The sequence below is a fragment of the Grammomys surdaster genome, unplaced genomic scaffold (genome assembly GCF_004785775.1).
Source record: "Grammomys surdaster isolate TR1022 unplaced genomic scaffold, NIH_TR_1.0 98, whole genome shotgun sequence".
Classification (NCBI taxonomy): domain Eukaryota; kingdom Metazoa; phylum Chordata; class Mammalia; order Rodentia; family Muridae; genus Grammomys; species Grammomys surdaster.
The window spans coordinates 11,156,640-11,175,477 of NW_021604577.1; the positions used below are offsets into that span (position 1 = coordinate 11,156,640).

The window sequence follows — 18,838 nt, forward strand, 5'->3', positions numbered from 1 at the left end:
TCTCTCTCTCTCTCTCTCTCTCTCTCTCTCTCTCTCTCTCTCTCTCTCTCTCTCCACCAAATGAAATAACAATCACTGGTCATTAATCTCTCTCAACATCAATGGACAATGGACTCAATTCCCCAATAAAAAGACACAGGGTAACAGAAATGGATGCAAAAACAGGATCCATCATTCTGCTGCATACAAGAAACACACCTCAGTCATAAAGATAGACCTTACCTCAGAGTAAAGGGCTGGAAAAAAGTTTTCTAAGCAAATGAACCCAAGAAGGAAACTGGAGTATCTATCCTAACATCTAATAAAGCAGACTTGCAACCATAACTAATCAAGAGAGACAGAGAAGGACACTTTATACACATCAAAAGAAAAATCTACCAAGATGATATCTCAATTCTGAACATCTATGAGCCAAACATTGATAATGCTTAAATCGCACATCAAACCCCATGCATTAATAGTGGGAGACTTCAACACCCCACTCTCATCAAATGACAGGACATCCAGACAAAAACTAGACAGAGAGATAATGAAACTAATAGACATTATGAAACAAATGGACCTAACAGACATCTATACATTATTTCACCCAAACTCAAAAAAATATACCTTCTTCTCAGCACCCCACAGAGAAGGCTCCAAGATTAATCACATAGTTGGTCACAGGGCAAGCCTCAACAGATACAAGAAAATTGAAATAACACCTTATATTATATCAGACTACCATTAATTAAAGCGGAACTTCAACAATGACAAAAACACTGAAAGCTCACACACACTTGGAAATTGAACAGCTCTCTACTCAATGATCTCTGGATCAGGGAAGAAATAAAAAAAGAAATTAAAGACTTTCTAGAATTCAATGAAAATGAAGGCACAACATACCCAAAGTCATGGGACACAATGAAAACAATGCTAAGAGAAAAGTTTATAGCACTAAGTGCCTCCATAAAGAAATTAGAAAGTTCTCATATTACCAATTGAAAAGTATACCCAAAAGCTCTAGAAAAACAAGAACCAAGCACACCAAAGAGGCCTAGAAGGGGAAAAATAATCAAAATTGGAGCTGAAATCAATCAGTTAGAAACAAAGAAAACAATACAATCAATGAAACCCAGAGCTGATTCTTTGAGAAAATCAACAAGATAGGCAAACCCTTAGCCAAACTAACCATAAGACAGAGAGACAGTATCCAAATAAATACCCAACAAAGGGGAGATACAATCTGTAGAGACTACTACCAGTAGGTAGGCACAGCCCCCATTTGAGGCATGAGAAAGACAGGGACAAAAAATGGAACAGAGACTGAAGGATAGGCCACCTAGAGACTGGCCCACATGAGGACCCATCCCATCTGCAGACACCAAACCCCCACATTATTGCTGATGCCAAGAAGTGCTTGCTGACAGGAGCCTGATATGGCTGTTCCCTGAGAGGTTCTACCAATCCCTGACCAATTTTGCAGATGATATAATAATATACATAAGAGAACCCCAAATGTATAGAGAACTACTACAGCTGTTAAACACCTTCAGCAAGGTGGCAAGATACACAATTAATTACACAAATCAGCAGCCTTCCTTTATACAAATGACAAATGGGCTAAGAAAGAAATTAGGAAAACAACACCTTTCACAATAGCCACAAACAGTATAAAATATCTTGGTGTAGCTCTTACCAAGCAAGTGAATGATCTGTACAACAAGAACTTCAAATCCCTGTAAAAAGAAATTGAAGATGTCAGAAGATGGAAAGATCTCCCATGCTCGTGGATTGGCAGGATTAAAATAGTGAAAATGGCCCTCTTACCAAAACCAGTCAATCTACAGATTCAGTGCAATACCCACCAAAATTCCAACTCAATTCTTTCACAAAGACAGAAAGAGCAATTCTCAATTTCCCATAGGAAAAAAAAAAACCAAAAAGCCAGGAATAGCCAAAACAATTCTCAACAATAAAAGAACTTCCAGGGGAATCACCATCCCTGACCTCAAGCTTTACTACAAAGCAATAGTGATAACAAAACCACATGGTATTGGTACAGAGACAGATTGATCAATGGAATAGAATTGAAGAACCAGAAGTAAAGCCATACACCTAAGGACACTTGATCTTTGAAAAAGAAACCAAAAACATATAGTGGAAAAAAGGAAGCATCTTCAATAAATGGTGCTGGTCTACTTGGCAGTCTGTATGTAGGAGAATGAAAATAGATCCATATTTATCACCTAGCACAAAGCTCAAGTTCAAGTGGATCAAGGACCTAAATATAAAACTAGACACACTGAATTTTAATAGAAGAGAAAGTGGGAAAGAGCCTCGAACTCGTTGGCACAGGGAGAAATTTCCTGAACAGACCACCAATGACTCAGACGCTAAGATCAAGAATTGATAAATGGAACCTCATGAAACTGAAAAGCTTCTGTAAGACAAAAGACATCATCAATAGGACAAATTGACAACCTACAGGAAAACTTGGGAAAAAAATCCTCACTAACCTTACATACATCTGACAGAGGGCTAATATCCAAAATATATAAAGAACTCAAGAAGTTAACCTCAAAATCACCAAATAACCCAATTAAAAAATGGGTACAGAGATAATCTGAGAATTCACAACAGAAGAATCTCAAATGGCCCAGAAACACTTAAAGAAATGTTCAACGTCCTTAGTTATCAGAGAAATGCAAATCAAAATGACACTGAGTTTCCACCTCACACCAGTCAGAATGGCTAAGATCAAAAACTCAGATGACAGCACATGCTGGCAGGGATGTGAAGAAAGAGGAACACTCCTCCATTGCTGGTGGGACTGCAAACTGGTACAACCACTCTAGAAATCAATCTGGAGGTTCCTCAGCAAATTGGAAATAGTTATACCTGAAGACCCAGCTATACCACTCTTGGGCATATACCCAAAAGACACCCCACCGTACCACATACTCCATCATGTTCGTAGCAGCCTTATTTGTAATAGCCAGAAGTTACAAACAACCCAGATGTCCCTCAACTGAAGAATGGACACAGAAAATGTGGTTAATTTACACAATGAAATACTATTCAGCTATTAAAAAGAGAACATCATGAATTTTGCAGACAAATGGGTGGAACTAGAAAATATCATCCTGAGTGAGGTAACTCGGACCCAAAAGACATGCATAGTATATACTCACTGATAAGTAGATATTAGCCAAAAACTATAGAATATCTAAGATATAGCCTTACAGACCCTAAGAAGTGTAACAAATTGAAAGGCCCGAGTGAAGAAATTTCAATCCCACTTAGAAGGGTAAAGGAAATAATCACAGGAGGCAGATGGAGGGGCCTGGGTGGGAGACGGGAGGGGAGGGGAAAAGTGGAACAGGATCAGATAAGGGGGTGGGGGACAAGAGAGAAGCCCAGAGGGCCAAGAGAATGAATGGAATTAAGCAACCTGAGGGGGGATGTGGGGGAGATCTTCCAGAAATTACTGGAGACCCAGGAGGTGAGAGACTCTTCAGACTCATTGGGGATGACTTCAGCCAAAATGCCCAACATTGGAGAAAGGGAATTCGAACAATCCACCTCCAGTAGTCAGACAGGGCCTCAAGTGGAGATATGGGGTTACCAATCCACAGTCAAAATTTCTGACCCAGAATTATTCCTGTCTAAAAGAACTGCAAGGACAAAAATGGAGAAGAGACTGAAGGAAAGGCAGTCCAATGACTGGCCCAACTTAGGATCTATCTTGTGGGGGTAGGGGGCAGCAAGGCCTGACACTATTACTGATGCTATGATGTGCTTACAGACAGGAGCCTGGCATGGCTGCCCTCTGAAAGGCTAGACCAGCAGCTGACTAAGACAGAGGCAGATACTTATACTCAACTATTGGACTGAATTCAGGGACCACTAAGGTTGAATTAGGGGGAGGACTGAAAAAGCTAAAAGGCAGAGAGACCCCATAGGAAAACCAGCATATTCAACTAACCCAGACTCCAGGGAGCTCCCAGAGACAGAGCCACCCACCAGGCAGCACATATGAGCTGGTCCAAGGCCCCAGGCACACATGTAACAGGACTGCCTTGTCTGGCCTCAGTGGGAGAAGAAGAGCCTAATCCTCAAGAGACTTGAGGCTCCAGGGAAGGGGGAGCCCTGGCAGAGGGAGCACCCTCTTGGAGGCAAGGGAAAGGAGGAACGGGATGAGGAACTTTGGGAGTGGGAACCAAAAGAGCGCAATGACTAGAAAATAAATAAAATAACTTAATGGGGGGGGGGTGGTTTCAACATCCTTAGCCATCAGGGAAACGCAAACCAAAACTACTTTGATTTCATCTTACACCAGTCAGAATGGACAAGATCAATAAAACAGGTAAAAGCTTATTCAGGAAAGGATGTGGAATGAAACACTATTCCATTTCTAGTGGTATTACAAACGTGTATAGCAACTATGTCAATTAGTGTAGCAGTTCCTCGGGAAGCTAGGGATCTACCTACCTCAAAATCTAACTATATCATTCTTGGACATATACCCAAAGGATGCTTCATCCTACCACAGACGCAATTCCTCAACCACTGCTGCTGTATACATCCAGAAATTGGAGCCAACCTAGATGTCCTCAACAGATGGATAAATAAACAACATATAATACATTTACACAATTGAATATTCCTCAGCAGTTAAATGAATTACCATCATGAAATTTGCAGATAAATCGATAGAACTAGGAAAAAATTATCCTGAGTTAGGTAACCCAGACCCACAAAGAAAAATATGACACATATTTCCTTGTATGTGGATATTAGCTATTAAGTCAATGATAACCAAACTACAATCTCTAGAGTCACAAAGGCTAGGTATAGAGTAAAGGACTGGGATGGGACAGATAGATCTCCCTAGGAAAGGAGAATCGAAGAGAGAGGGGGGGGGGAAGGAGGGTAGGGTGTGTAATGGGAGGATCAAGTGGGGAGGGGAAGGGAAGAGAGGCATAAGGAAGGGAATATGGGGAGAGAGAGCTAAGATTAAGAGCTACTTGAGGGGTAGTATAGAAAAACTAATACAGAAGTATGTGAAGAGGTGGTGTGTGCACACATGCATGTGTGTCTGCATGTGTATTATCTTTATGTTTAATTTATATTTATATCTCTGTACTAAAGGCTACATTTCGAGACAATGGATGACTAGTTAGGGCTCTTTTCTTCTTGTATATGCATGTGTATATATAAAGGTAAGCTAAATAGTGGGGGAATATAGAGCCTTAAGTCTAGCCATGCATCATTACCAAATGTAGCTTCTGGTGTCAAGAACGGGTTATATCTAGTTGAGTTGTTGGCCAAAGGGGTCCCATGGGAGCATGGGAATTGCCAAACAACCCCGTATATTGCCAAGGCTCTCCACAAACTGACTACAAGTCCCTACTACTGAAAACAACACCTACACAATTCACTGAATTTGGAGAAGTTGAGCTGATGCCTACATACGCGCTTTCACCCCCGCAAGCAAGCACCTTTGTTACAAGAAAGTACTCTGCATACCACCAAAACAGAGACTTAAAGGTCAACTGAGCCACGAACCCTTGGGTCAACAATGGTATCTTCCTTGCAAGATGTACTAGCACAATGGTGGCACACAGCTTATGGAGATAACCAACCAATATCTGATTCAACTCAAGGCCCACTCTACAAGATGGAATCCATGCCTGACACTGCGTGGGAGACCAAGAAACTCAGACTACATAGGCCAGGAGCCGAGGATAAGATTGAATACTACTGTTTTTTTTTAATGTAGAAAAAAATGACTCCTAATGACATTCTGCTATAGTCATAGGTCAGTGCCTTGCTCAGTCATAATCAGAGAAGCTCCCTCTACAGAAGATGGGAGCAAATATACAGACCCACACCCATATAATATACAGAGTGAGAGACTTTGGCACACTCAGTCCTAAAAGGGATGTGTTCATAAACAGAAGGACTGGTGAAAAGAAAGGACCTGTGAAAGAAGAGGTGGAAAGAATGTAAGAGCCAGAGGAGATGGAGGGTGCCAAGGGGGGAAAAAAAGGTCCTCTAAATAAACAGAATCAATCCACATATGAATTCACAGATACTGAGGCAACATGCACAGGTCCTCCACATGTCTGTAATAGATGGGCTCTTACAGCTGAAAGGAGAAACAGACACACATCCATCCCTAAGCCAGAAGTTATCTCTAATTGCTAACCACTTGCAAATGAAAATTCAGTTTTGAAGTCTCACTGGAGAAACAAACTACTCTTTGGGGCAGGGTTAGTGCCTGTGAGTAGATGGCCAACAGAAAATGAATTTGATGGTGTCTTAGGATGACCTGTCTAGTCAGGTCAATGCTCTTTCTTTCTTTTAATCAACTTTTATTTTATTTTATTTATATTTTTCCTCTCTTTCTTCCCTATAAGTCCTTTGCACATATATTATGACTTCTAGTGTTTTTATGGGATTCCTGAGTCTGTGAACAAGTGAGGCTCTGCATCAGTCTGTTTCTTGTTCTGCTTTTGTTTATCTTGGTTTTACTTCTAATTGTTTGTTTTTTCCTATTCCAATGTGTAATTTTATTTTCCTATTTTATTTTATTTTATTTTATTATTATCCCTTAGAGGCCTGTTTGTTCTCTAATGAGAGACAGAAAGTAGATGTGGATGGGAAGAGAGGCGGAAAGGAACCAGGAGGAGTAGGAGGAGGGAAAACTGTAATCAGGATACATTATGTGCAGAAAAAAAATCTATTTTCATTAAAAGGGAAATTAATAAAATAAAATTAAAAACAAGAAAAAAAGGAACAGTGAAGCTCAATGCACAAGTTACAATAAGATATTACAGGAAAATACTTGAACAGATGTCTGTACTCGGTGGCTACCAAGGCCATGAATGAAGAGGAAATGTAAAGAAGGAAATTACGGATGCTAAGTGATGCTTTACATGATTACAAAGTAGTGAGAACCTGGAAATGCAAAGAGACGACTTGACACTGAAAATTAGCTCGTTGTTTTGAAAGGGGCTGTCGGGTCATAGCAAGCTAGTTTTCCTGAAAACACATTTAAAGAGTAAGTCATTTCAAAATGTACGTCTGAAATCATTCCTACCTTGCATAAGAATTATAGGGGTCAAGTTTTAGCAGAGATGTAAAATCATATACGGCTCCAATCCAGTTTTCATTTTCAAAGTAAAACATCCCACGTTTCCATAATGCATCTGATCTTTTTGGATTATAATAAATACACTAGAGGGGTATTAGAATGCAAACATATTACACAGTAAGAGAAAAACTAAGACAAGTATATGGTTGTTTTCAAATCATATAAGACAAACCCACTTTAAGATGCTAAAATTCTTCAGATTTTTGTTTAAGAATTATACTAAGAACTGTACCCATCACCAAAGTCTTGAGGTGGGATATTACCCAAGAGGGTCAAGATAGACAGCAAATACAAGAAGCCAAGGCTTTTGGACTACTGAAACTTTCACTGATAAAAATTCTTGTATATCCTAGTAATGTCAGAAACTACCCTGTTAAGTCTCACCAACATGACTGCCTAAGCATGACCTGAACAATGGGAACAGTAACACACATGACAAAGCAGATAGGGGAAAGACCATAAGGCCTCATCTCTACAAAAGGAAAGATGAGACTGGGAAAGTAGTCTTCCCCAGAGAAAGAGCATACTAACTGGCTATCTGATATCAGCTAGCCAGGCCTGAAAACATACATGCGAGTAAGATTATCCCATCTAAACAAGCTATAATTTTGAATATATACATATATTCATATATGTATGCATGTATATATATGCATATATATGTGCATACATACATGCATGTAAAAGTTAATGAATAAAGAGGCCATGGATTTTAAAAAGAGCAAGCAGGGATATGTGGGAGGGTTTGGGAGGAAGACTAGGAAGGGGTAAAATGGAATGTAGTTGTATTATAATCTCAAAAATAAAAAGCTGTAGGGTAGACCTGCACTAGTGGTCTCACATCATTCTGTCCTAACAGTCGATGAAAGAGCTGAGCCAATTCAGTCACATAGGTGACGGCTTAATCCAGCCCCTGACATGAGAAGAAACAGATTGGCGGTGATGTGGCTCATGGTGACTCACTGACGGAAAACAGCAGAGGGCGGAAGCAGAGTCACCCATACATTCGGCTGGCGAGTTGATTGCCAACTGATACTAGGAAAGAACTCCGGCACAAAGGAGCTCTCTGAGGACATTTAGAGTAGAACGAAATGTGCTATATAGCTTGAGAACTGTTTGACTTCAAGAGGCTGTCTTCATCTGTTTTTAAACCACTAGTGTCAAACACAGAAGTGAGAAGAGTCTATGATGATTTTTACATATTTTCCTTTAATTTAGAGATTATTACATCATTTCCTCTTTCCTTCCTTTCCTCCAAACCCTCCCAGATACCCCCTCCTTGCTCTTTTTCAAATTCATTATCTCCTTTTTCATTAATTGTTACATGCATATATGTATGCATGCATATATATATATATATATATATATATATATATATATACCTAAATTAAATCTACTCCATATGTGTAATCTTACATCTTCAAGAGAGATTTTGGTTACTTCAAGATCAGAAGTTACAAGACAAATAATACTTTCCTTAAGCAGAAGAATATCAAGCTAAGCTACGAAAAAATATGGCAGTTGGGAACACGCACAATTGAATAATGTAAGTAATTTGTCTTCTAATCTGTCCATTGTACTTGAGACTAAGATTTATAGTTAAAAGTCAGTTAATCTGAAGTGCATGTCTTGCTGCATCCAAGGGAAATGTCGCCCTGGTGGCAGCCTCAAGGGAATGTCGCCCTGGTGGCAGCCTCAAGGTGCAGTTCAAAGGTTCACTTCCTTGTGGGTATTCTGATACCTACAGACAAATACAAATACCTCTCTCCAACCTGCTTTGCTTCATGACACCATCATAATTTTGTATCTCATCCATGATCAAGGGGTTCCCAATGGAGGAGTTAGAGAGAAGGATCTGAAGGAGTTGAAAGGGTTTTCAGTTCCATGAGGAGAGCAACAATACCAACCAACCAGAGGTCCCAGGGTCTAAACCACCAGCCTGGGAGCACATAGGGAGGGACTCATGGCTCTAGCTGTATATGTAGGGGAGGATGGCCTTGTCAGGCATAGGTTGAAGAGGAGATCCTTGGTACCATGTGGGTGGGAATTCGAGGGTGGGGAGGTGGGAGTGGGGGGTGGGTGGGGGTACATCCTCATAGAAGCAGGAGGAGGGGGGATTGGATAGGGGGTTCCTCAGCGGAGGTAGGGGTGGAATGGGGTAAGGGGATCACATCTGAAATGTAAATAAAATATCCAATAAAAAAAGAAAAATCTTTTCTTTGAGATATGCGTAATCTAGAAACATTTCTATGTCTTTCACTATTCATCTAGTACTTACACAGTGTCTCAGTCAACACTTATTTGTGAATCAAAGAAAGAGTGAATGAACCTGTCACCAGAGCTTCTTTGAGAGCCAGTAGGTTCCATGAAGGGGGCACCAGCTGTTCAAGAGTTTAATAAAGAGAAAAGGCAATTTCTTCTATTATCCACAGAGAAAAGGCAATTTTCAAAGGTTTCTAAAACCGCAGTTCTTAGTCCGAGAAGAGAGGAGTGGAAAAGCTGAGAGTTCGGCATGGCTGCTGCGGCATCTCACTTCTCTCTTTTGATTTCCATTCACTCACCAATGTTTTCAAATCATGAAATTGGTATAACAGCATACCAGCAATGAGAGTTCTATAAGTAACTTAAAATTAGTTTATTATAGCGACTATATGATGACTCTTAAGAACTTTGCAAGGGGGTTGGCTTAGTGCACTGGGGCAGTGTGTTGCTCTTGTAGGAGATCTGGGGTTTGCTTTCCAGCACCTCCCCCAGTGGAGTCTGTAACTCCAGTTCTGGGAGTCTGATGGCCTTGTGATCTATGCAGGTACCAGACACATACATGGTGCACACGCGTGACCCAAACACTCTTAAAACAAATAAGTCAAAAAGAATGTTTGCAATGTAAGATCTAAAGTCTATAGACGGGAACACGGGGCATTACAAAGCTTACTTTTGAGTAGTCATCAATGGCCAGCACTTTGTTTGTCTTTTCATACATCTCTCCTCTCTTGAAATAGAGGTTAGCATCTTTGGGCCTGCACTTAATGGCCTGACTATAATTCAGAATTGCCAGTGTAATATCCTTCTTCTCTCTGAAAATCTCTGCCTTTGACAAGTATGCCTCTATAAAGAGAAGATGCAAAACTCCACTTTACAATTTACTCACTAACTGTGAAATTTTAAGGCAGCAATCTCTCTCCAAAATTGCAGTCTTAGAATGATTTTTGACTAGTATACTTTATTTCATTTTTCTTAAGCCCCACAATTTATTTTTTCCCTCAAGGTCTGAATACTCATTTGCAATTTTAAGTAGGGTTACTCTGAAGTAGCAAAATTACCACTCACCTCTGAATCTGTTTGAAATGTTTCAGTCTTACCAGATGCAATGAAATGCTAAGTTTGCATGACACAGAATGTTGTGGAACTTTAACATGCAGAGAGCGACATACATCAGAAACATTCAGCCATCTTCTACTATATTATGTAGATCTGTGAGTGCTAGGGATTCAAAGATGTGTATGACATTTCCACGTTTCTACAAAGTTCTGAGTCCAGACATTCAGGGAGTTAGAACACAGCGCTTAGGGCACCACAGCGCCACAGCTCGCATTCTGAAACGTGCGGTCAAGAGAAGATTTACAAAGCACCCTCCCCCATTATAACTTTGAGTTCATATTCTCCTTATGAGATGGATGGGAAGGATTGTGCTGAAACAGATCTCCAGGACATAAATTCAAACATAATGAGGTTTAAAAAAAAAAACAATGTAAGGTTATGTGAACTCTGCAAATATAATATTAAGAAAACTGTATTTTTAAAGCTGAGGACATTCACACTGTTTGTGCAGAGCAATTATCCACCATTTATGCCTATTTATAATAATGGCAAGAGGTGAGCTAAGGCGACAGGTGCTGGAACTGTCTCCATATGAAACCCACCTGCATTGTTTTTATTGTACTTATTTATGAGATTCAAGTCATCCAAAGCATCATTAATTTTGTCTTGGAAAAGATAAATGAAATGTCTGTGCCAATAGGCATTTAGAAACAATGGCTCCTCGAATATGGCCTGAAAAAATACATATATAAAGTCAGGTGAGTTCATTTTCAAAAGGAAGAAACATTATTAAATGAGTTTCTCAAACATTATTGGTACCAGTGCCTTACATGTGTACAAATAAAATCTCCCATCTCCATCTCCATCTCCATCCCCAGCCTCCCCCCCCAAATCTAGTGTTTTAATAAGTATCTGAAAGTGTTAATACTTGTATTTCACAATCACATAAGATGTTCAACAATCATTTGCCATTCAACATCTCAATAGAAAACTATGGTATAAACAAAAATAATGTGAGTGGTGAATTGTGTTGGTTTTATTTTTTTAAAACTTACTTCCTGTAGGTCGTTCATGGCACTTTGCAACTTTCCCAGTTTTCGATAAATAGCTCCACGTCTACAGTATGCAAACGCTGGATTTCTTTTCTCGGTTTTTATTTCTTGAGTCAACTTCTCCACTTCAGATTCGTAATACTTAATGACCTCTGGTGGGAGGTGACACGGTACATGGTCGCTTAGCTCCAGTTTGGAGAGCTCTATCACCGGCTCTGGGACATCTTTTTGAACAGACGGTACAACTGGTGTGTTTGTTTTGTGAGGTTTGTCTTTAACAAATATGTCAAAAACCCATTTCAAAGGATCAGCATTTTCTGGTATTCCTCCTTTGTGCTGAGCAAAATTATCAAAATCTAAAACTGTGGGTACACTGGGGCACCTTATTTGACGCTCATATAATGGAACTTTTAGGAAATACTTTCTCTCTCCAGGAAGTACTCCATGAGATGCTGATCTGGTTTCAAAAAAAAAAAGATTATTATTGTTAATTACAGAAACACAATTACCTTTCTAATCAATGATTCAAACTCAATCACACACAAAAATTGCTATTTTTCTCTTATCGAAAAAAATGCTAATTTTACGTAACCCCAGTTCACATTTTCAATCATTAAAACTGGAACACACTATGAACAATCTCTATAAACTAAATGGAACTATATCTTTAATGTGGCAGACTCTCTAGACTGCTTCACCAATGACAGTGGCGCTCTGTCCTAGTCTAATTCACTGCCCCACCCTCTAGCACATCGATGATAGTGGGGACTTCAGAAGATAAGCAGGAAGAGATAAAGGAAATACTTCTTCCAAAGGCTACAAAGGATAAGAACCTGAACCTTATTTCTTCCATAAATTATGACAGTTAATCATTCAAATGCTTTCAAATGATTCAGCTCTAGGTTCCATTTCAAATTCTCATTGCCAGTACATCTTCCATTTGGTAGCATTTGCTAAAGGTGTGGTAGTATGGTAGTTATGGGAGACGGCATTCTACTGGAAGTTTGAAAAAGAAGCTTTGGCCTCATCATCTTTTACTTACTGAACTTATATTGTAAGAAATTGTTGAAGTAGGAGAGCGAAAGTAGGAAAGGGCTCCTGTTCTTTTATTCTTTCTTATCATCTCCACCCTCCATCATCCGTCCTACATGGGATGCAGCATCCTGACTACTATGGCACAAAGCCAGTTTAGATTAAGGAATCTCAATACAGAAAGTGCCTACAAGAGATAGGGGAATGTAGGCATGGCTGTAGGATATTTTCTTAATCGGTGATTGATGTGGGAGAACCCAGTCTACTGTGGGTAGTATCCTACCTGGGCTGGTGGTCCTGGGTTCTGTAAGAAAGTAGGCTGAGTAAGCCATGAGGAGCAAGCACATAGTTAGCACTCCTGCATGGCCTCTCCATCAGCGCCTGTCTCCAGGTTCCTGCCCTGCTTGAGTTCCTGTCCTGATTCCCTTCAGTGATGAACAGTGCTGTGGAAGAGTAAGCCAAATTCCCTCCCCAGATTGCTTTGGTGGTGGTGTTTATCCACAGAAATAGAAACCCTAGCTAAGACAGCAACTTAGCTTTCTGCTTCTGCTCTTGACCTTTGTTTAACCCATCATTCATGTGCCGTTTGGGTGTTCATGTTCACAAATGTGTATCAGATTATGTCGCACATCCAAAACAATCTCTAATGTCTGAAACATAGGGTTTTTACCACAGTCCTTGAGATGTGACATGAGAAGTGTCAGCACAGACCACGGAGACACCATCTCTTCCCCCCACATCTGTTCTTTGGTCATATCCACTGAATAAGCATCAGGGTAGTACACTTTTTAGTCCACTGACTACCTGGCTCCTCTATTCATATTTCTAATTTCTGTACCAGGTGGTTCGTGCTTCCATGTTCCTCTCCTTCCTCACTTTGTTCTCTGGCCTTAGAAACAAATCTATGCAGACTACATCTACAGGATACCTCGTTCTCTGTTTTCTCGATTAGAAACCTCTATAATGGGACATAGGAAAATGAAGTCAACGTATCTACACTCCAAGGTCCTTCAAGGTAGGTTGCCGCTACTAAATCATAGCCCTTGACAAAAGATCAGGACTTCAAGGAAACATTTCCTACACAACTGTTTTCTCCCAGATCCTAGTAAGTACTCCTTTTTAATCTTCTCAAACTCGAGTATAGAAAATACAGTGTTTTGGCCCCTGGATACCTCATTAATCATTGCTTCCTTCTACCATACGCCTTTGTCATACAATTTGCTCACTAAATTATCCTAAGATGAGAATGCACTCTAGTTAGTAAAAAGTGTTTTGTGCTAGAGTGGAACTCAGGAAATACACAGAAAGAACAGCATAAAACCAGGGCCCAGGTAACTCTCGGAATGTAGTAGTGTCGTGTAGTGGAATTAAAACTCCAGTTAGCGCCAGAGCTAGTTAGCAAGGAGTGTTCTGGTGAAAGGCAAGAACCTACAAAGTCAAGTGTGAGTCATTTGGTCACTAGGACAAAAAGAGTGCTTGCAATAATCACTTGGACACTTTTTAAAGGGACTTTTATTTTATTTTTGAAAATTTTCATGCAATATATTTTTATCATACTTTCCGCTCCCCAAATCCTCAAAGATCCTCCTCACCTCGCTAATCCCCTAACATGATGTTGCTTCTTTTTTTTCTCTATCTCGCTCCCAACCAAAACAAAAACAAAAATCAAAACAAACAATACAGTAAGAAAAAATGCCAAACAAAGCAAAATGAAACAAAAAAATCAACAAAAATATTACTTTGATCTGTGTTGGGCAGCTACTCCTGGTCATGAGGCCTGCTCTGGAGTGTCATTGATATAACCTGTGACACTCCATTGAAAACTGATTTTCTTTCTCATGGCACCTGTCAATCACAATTAGCTTCCTGGTTAAGGGAGGGTGTTTGGGGCCGTGTCCCCATCTCATGGCTGAACCCATCTCCCCTGAATCCATGCAGGTTCTGTGTGTTATCACCGTCTCTGTGTGTTCGTGTGCGCATCAACCCTGTTGTGACTGAAAGTGTTTTCTTGGAGTCACCCATAACATCAGCGGTCAGCCCTTTGTTTTTCCACTTCCTCTGACACAGAGATCTCCAAGCTTTGACGGAGTAAGGGTTTGATAAAGACATCCCTGTAAGACTGACTTCTCCAGAGTCTCTCTCTCTCTCTGCACATTGACTGGATGTGAGTGTCTCTGTGTTAGTTCCCATCTACTGCAGGAGGAAGCTTCTCTGACGAGAGCTGAGCGAAACACTTTAAAAGAACAGGATAGTGGTGGTACCAACTAAAAGCCCAAAGCCTCTAAATGCAGCAAGGGGATCAAGCTACTATGGAATGAACACAAAACTAAATAGGCAGACATGAAAACGGGATTTCCCCCCCGACCCTCAAATTCCACTTATGTTTCCTAACAGGAGAAACTGGCTGAGAGACATCATATCTCTTGGCTGTGAGATGCAATCTCCTCCGGCATAAATAGCTAACCCAGCTAATGACTATACTGTCGTATTGCCTCATACCTGTGATGTATTACACTGGATCACCACACTGGATCCCAAAGTCTCTCAGCTGTGAGATCTGAATACTTTTGCCCAGCCACAGCTGCCAGTTCCTCACCCTCCCATATCCATATGGCCCTAGTTAGCGCAGCCTGGATGACACTACCTATTACCCTAAAAGTTACCATGCATCAGAAACACCTAGGAGGCTCCTTGAAAGGCAGATTTTTGGGCCTTCCCAGTCTCTGAGCAGGCATAGAGTGGGGTCCTGGGGTTTACATTCTAACAAGTTTCCACATAAAACACACTGATACAAGGATAATACTCTAAGAACCACTGTCACAGAAGAGTGAGCTCTTCAACTCCTTGGGGAAAGGAGGAGAGCTGGTCTGCAAAATGTGGCATCCCTAACCAAGTTCTAACCCCTGGAGGAGAAACAGAAAATGCAAATATGAGGGCACATATAGGAACACTGTAGATCCCAACCTCAGAGGCAGAGGTGGAGACGTGGAAGATAAAGAAGGAACTGATGTGGTTCAGCGGTCCCAGTGCGATGAATATGGGTATAGAGTGGTGAATCCCTTCGAAAACTGCCTAGCCAGTGCAGACATCAAACACACAATTAAAAGGGTTAACCACAGGAACAGAATGGTAATAAAAGAATTCTACTTTATAAGGATGTGTGGCAATATCTAAATGACTACAGTTTTTTTCCAGTGATAAGACAGATGGGTGGCCTGCTAAGGTATTGTTTGTCTTAGATAAGCAAGAAACTTCTGGGTCTGCTGGGCATAAAAAACTAGCTACACATTTGAGATTCATTTCATTTTCTGCAGATACGAGAACCAAAAGAGTTCACAGCCTAAAACTTCATCTGACATGAAACACAGGTCAGATCCCACTAAGAGCGTCCCAACATGTGATACATGCATCCACAAATTTACCCCCAAAGAGTCTAAACACAAGTACTCTGGCCTTCTGGAGGTCAGTAGATACTCTAATTTTTTTTTTAAAGATTTATTTATTGTACGTGAGCACACTGTCGCTGTCTTCAGACACACCAGAAGAGAGTGTCGGATCTTATTACTTAAACTTGTGAATCACGATTTGGTTGCTGGGAATTGAACCCAGGAACTCTGGAAGAGCAGTCAGTGCTCTTAACCACTGAGACATCTCTCCAGCCCCCACATACTCACTCTAAACTTAATCAGTATCCAATGGCAGTGAGCCCATCAATAAAATCAAGGAATTAATTAAGCAAGTGATAGGAAGACTATTATTGGCCCCTGACTGTCTAATAATGAACCTATGGAGGCAAGGAAGGAACCACCCTGTAGTCATCTTCTTATCCTAGAACACGTAACAGAGTAATTCAGAAAGAATTCGGTGTAGACAAGAACATAATGGTAGTAAAGAAAAAGAAGCAGAAAACTCTGGAGGTGCCTCATCCGACCCCACACCATCCTCCAGTAAAGCATCCCACATTAAAATCCACCAGGTCACTGGTGAAAGTACGTATTCACAGTAATGGCACCATCAGCAATGTCAAAGACAAATACAGGTGGCCACTCCATCTCCTGTTTGGCCAGCGGTAAAACCAAACGTCTGGAAGAAAATTACTTCAACTTCTGGTGAAGGTTAATTTAAGTAGGTGTTTATTACAATGGCCACCTTAGGTCCAGATGTACTAAAGCAATGTGCACACCTCCAGACGCCTGACTTGCAGCTGTTGGTCTGTCTTTCTTTTTGCAAAGCCATGATATCTGGATATCAAGGGAGGTGTCTCAGTTAGGGTTTTACTACTTTGAACAGACACCATGACTAAGGCAACTCTTACAGGGACAACATTTAATTGGGGCTGGCTTACAGGTTCAGAGATTCAGTCCATTGTCATCAAGGTGGGCGCACAGCAGCATCCAGGCAGGCATGGTGCCGGAGGAGCTGAGAGTTCTACATCTTGATCTGAAGGCTGCTAGCAGAATATTGACTTCCAAGCAGCTAGGACTAGGGTCTTAAAGCCCATGCCCACAGTGACACACCTACTCCAACAAGACCACACCTCCTAATAGTGCCACTCCCTGGACCATGCATATACAAACCATCACAGGAGGTCTACATTTACACAGCAGAGGCAGTAGTATTTACCTTTACTGCCCTGCCCACGATCTAACCTTTTCTATAATATCACTGGGATCTGAAGCTAAACTGACATGCACTCTTAACAGACCTTTGTGTAACTCTCACCATGCCTACCTACTCCTTATACAGTCCTGATCATCTGGGAAAATCTTCATATTTTCAATTGCTCCAGTAAAAATCCTTGGGAGTATCCTTAAGTTCTATCTTTCTTGTATCTTCCCAGTAGTTCATGAGCAAACATTGTTGGCTATTCTTCTAACATCTGTCTAGAATGCCGCCCCTTTTCGCCAGCTGGATTGCTATCACTTCAGACCAGGAAGCCATTTCTCACATGTGCCATTCAATTGCTTTCTTATAGTTTCTGTGCTTCCATTAGAGTTTCTTAACTCATACCGCTACCACGGTGAGTCTTCTGGAAGATGTATCTGATCATTTCAACCTGCTGTTCTCTGCTCTCAAACTCTCCTTTTATATTTAAAGATACAAAACATCATAGCCTACAAGCGTCTCTGTCTTCCCAAGTTCATGACTTACAAATACATGTTTTTCCTCTTTTAATTTATGTGTATGATGTTTGCGTGTATGTAGACAAGTCTGTATGGGTACAAGAACTGGTAGATGCACATATAGACTCCAGAGGACGATGTTGGGTGTCACCCACTACCCCTCTCCACTTGACTCCTGAGTCACAGTGTCTTACTGAGCCCGAAGCTCTATTTCAGCTAGCTAGCTAGCTAATGAGCTGCTGGGACCCACCTGTCTCTACCTTTCCCCACCCTCAATGCTGGGGTGACAGGCACAAGCAGCCATGCCCATCATTTTTGGATGGGTACAGGCAGTTTCGACTCAGCTTCCTGTGATCATAAAAACATTCTTACCCATTAAGACATCTCCAGAGCTTCAATTGATGGGCACTCTTATGAGTAATTTCACAGTTAGCACCTACCGGTGGCCAACAGGGTGATACTGGATTTTATCCCCCAAACACTTCCTTTACCTTACCATCTTATCAGTCTCTGGTGTTCCAGAGACCGGGCTACGTGCAAAGGCAACAAGCATATTCTCCATCTCAGGGCTTTTGCACTTGCTTTTACCTCTTCTTCAGAGATTTGAACATGTCATGCTCCATACCATTCAGTTCTAAGTCACAAAGGCATCTGAGCAGTCTGCCTAATGCAGCAGCTATTGTAATATTCTCCAGTATTATTCGATCCTGCCTTATCATCTTCATAATATTTATCACATCCTTGCTATCGCTTGTTAATCTCTACATTGCCCCTTCCCCTCCCAACCCCCTTCCCCCTCCCCCCAGAATATAGATTCTGTGAGGGCAGGAGATTGCTTAGTATTCTTCATTGTCTTCATTCACGGTTTCCTATCCGGAATAGTATCTGGTGTGCAGAAGGTGCTCCATACGTTTACTCTAAAGAAATGAACTGGTGAGCTCAAGCCATCGTTTCCGTGACAACCTGCTCGCTTCGCACTTCAACTGCAGTCCCGTCCACCTTTAAAGCAGAAGCGACTCTCAGTTTTAAGATCCATTTGTGAAATACATACTTGAGATTGAAATTCACGCATGTTTCATTTACAGCATGTGTATTTCATTTACGGCTCTGTAGATCTTGGAAGGAGCACAGTTATGAATTCAGTTGTGGAGCCCCTTAGTCTGTTCTTCAAG

The 18,838-nt window shown here is 40.9% G+C and overlaps 1 protein-coding gene across 1 annotated transcript in view; it reads right to left on the minus strand.

Annotated features, from left to right (window-relative positions):
* The window catches only part of Ttc6 (tetratricopeptide repeat domain 6), a 153,562-nt gene that overhangs the window by 55,561 nt on the left and 79,163 nt on the right, over positions 1-18,838 (minus strand). Inside the window, exons 11-14 of the mRNA XM_028782530.1 lie at positions 11,515-11,968; positions 11,062-11,191; positions 10,074-10,246; positions 7,088-7,224 (exon numbers count right to left, since the gene is read on the minus strand). Coding sequence (XP_028638363.1) covers positions 7,088-7,224; positions 10,074-10,246; positions 11,062-11,191; positions 11,515-11,968 — 894 coding nt within the window. The remainder of the gene's footprint in view (positions 1-7,087; positions 7,225-10,073; positions 10,247-11,061; positions 11,192-11,514; positions 11,969-18,838) is intronic.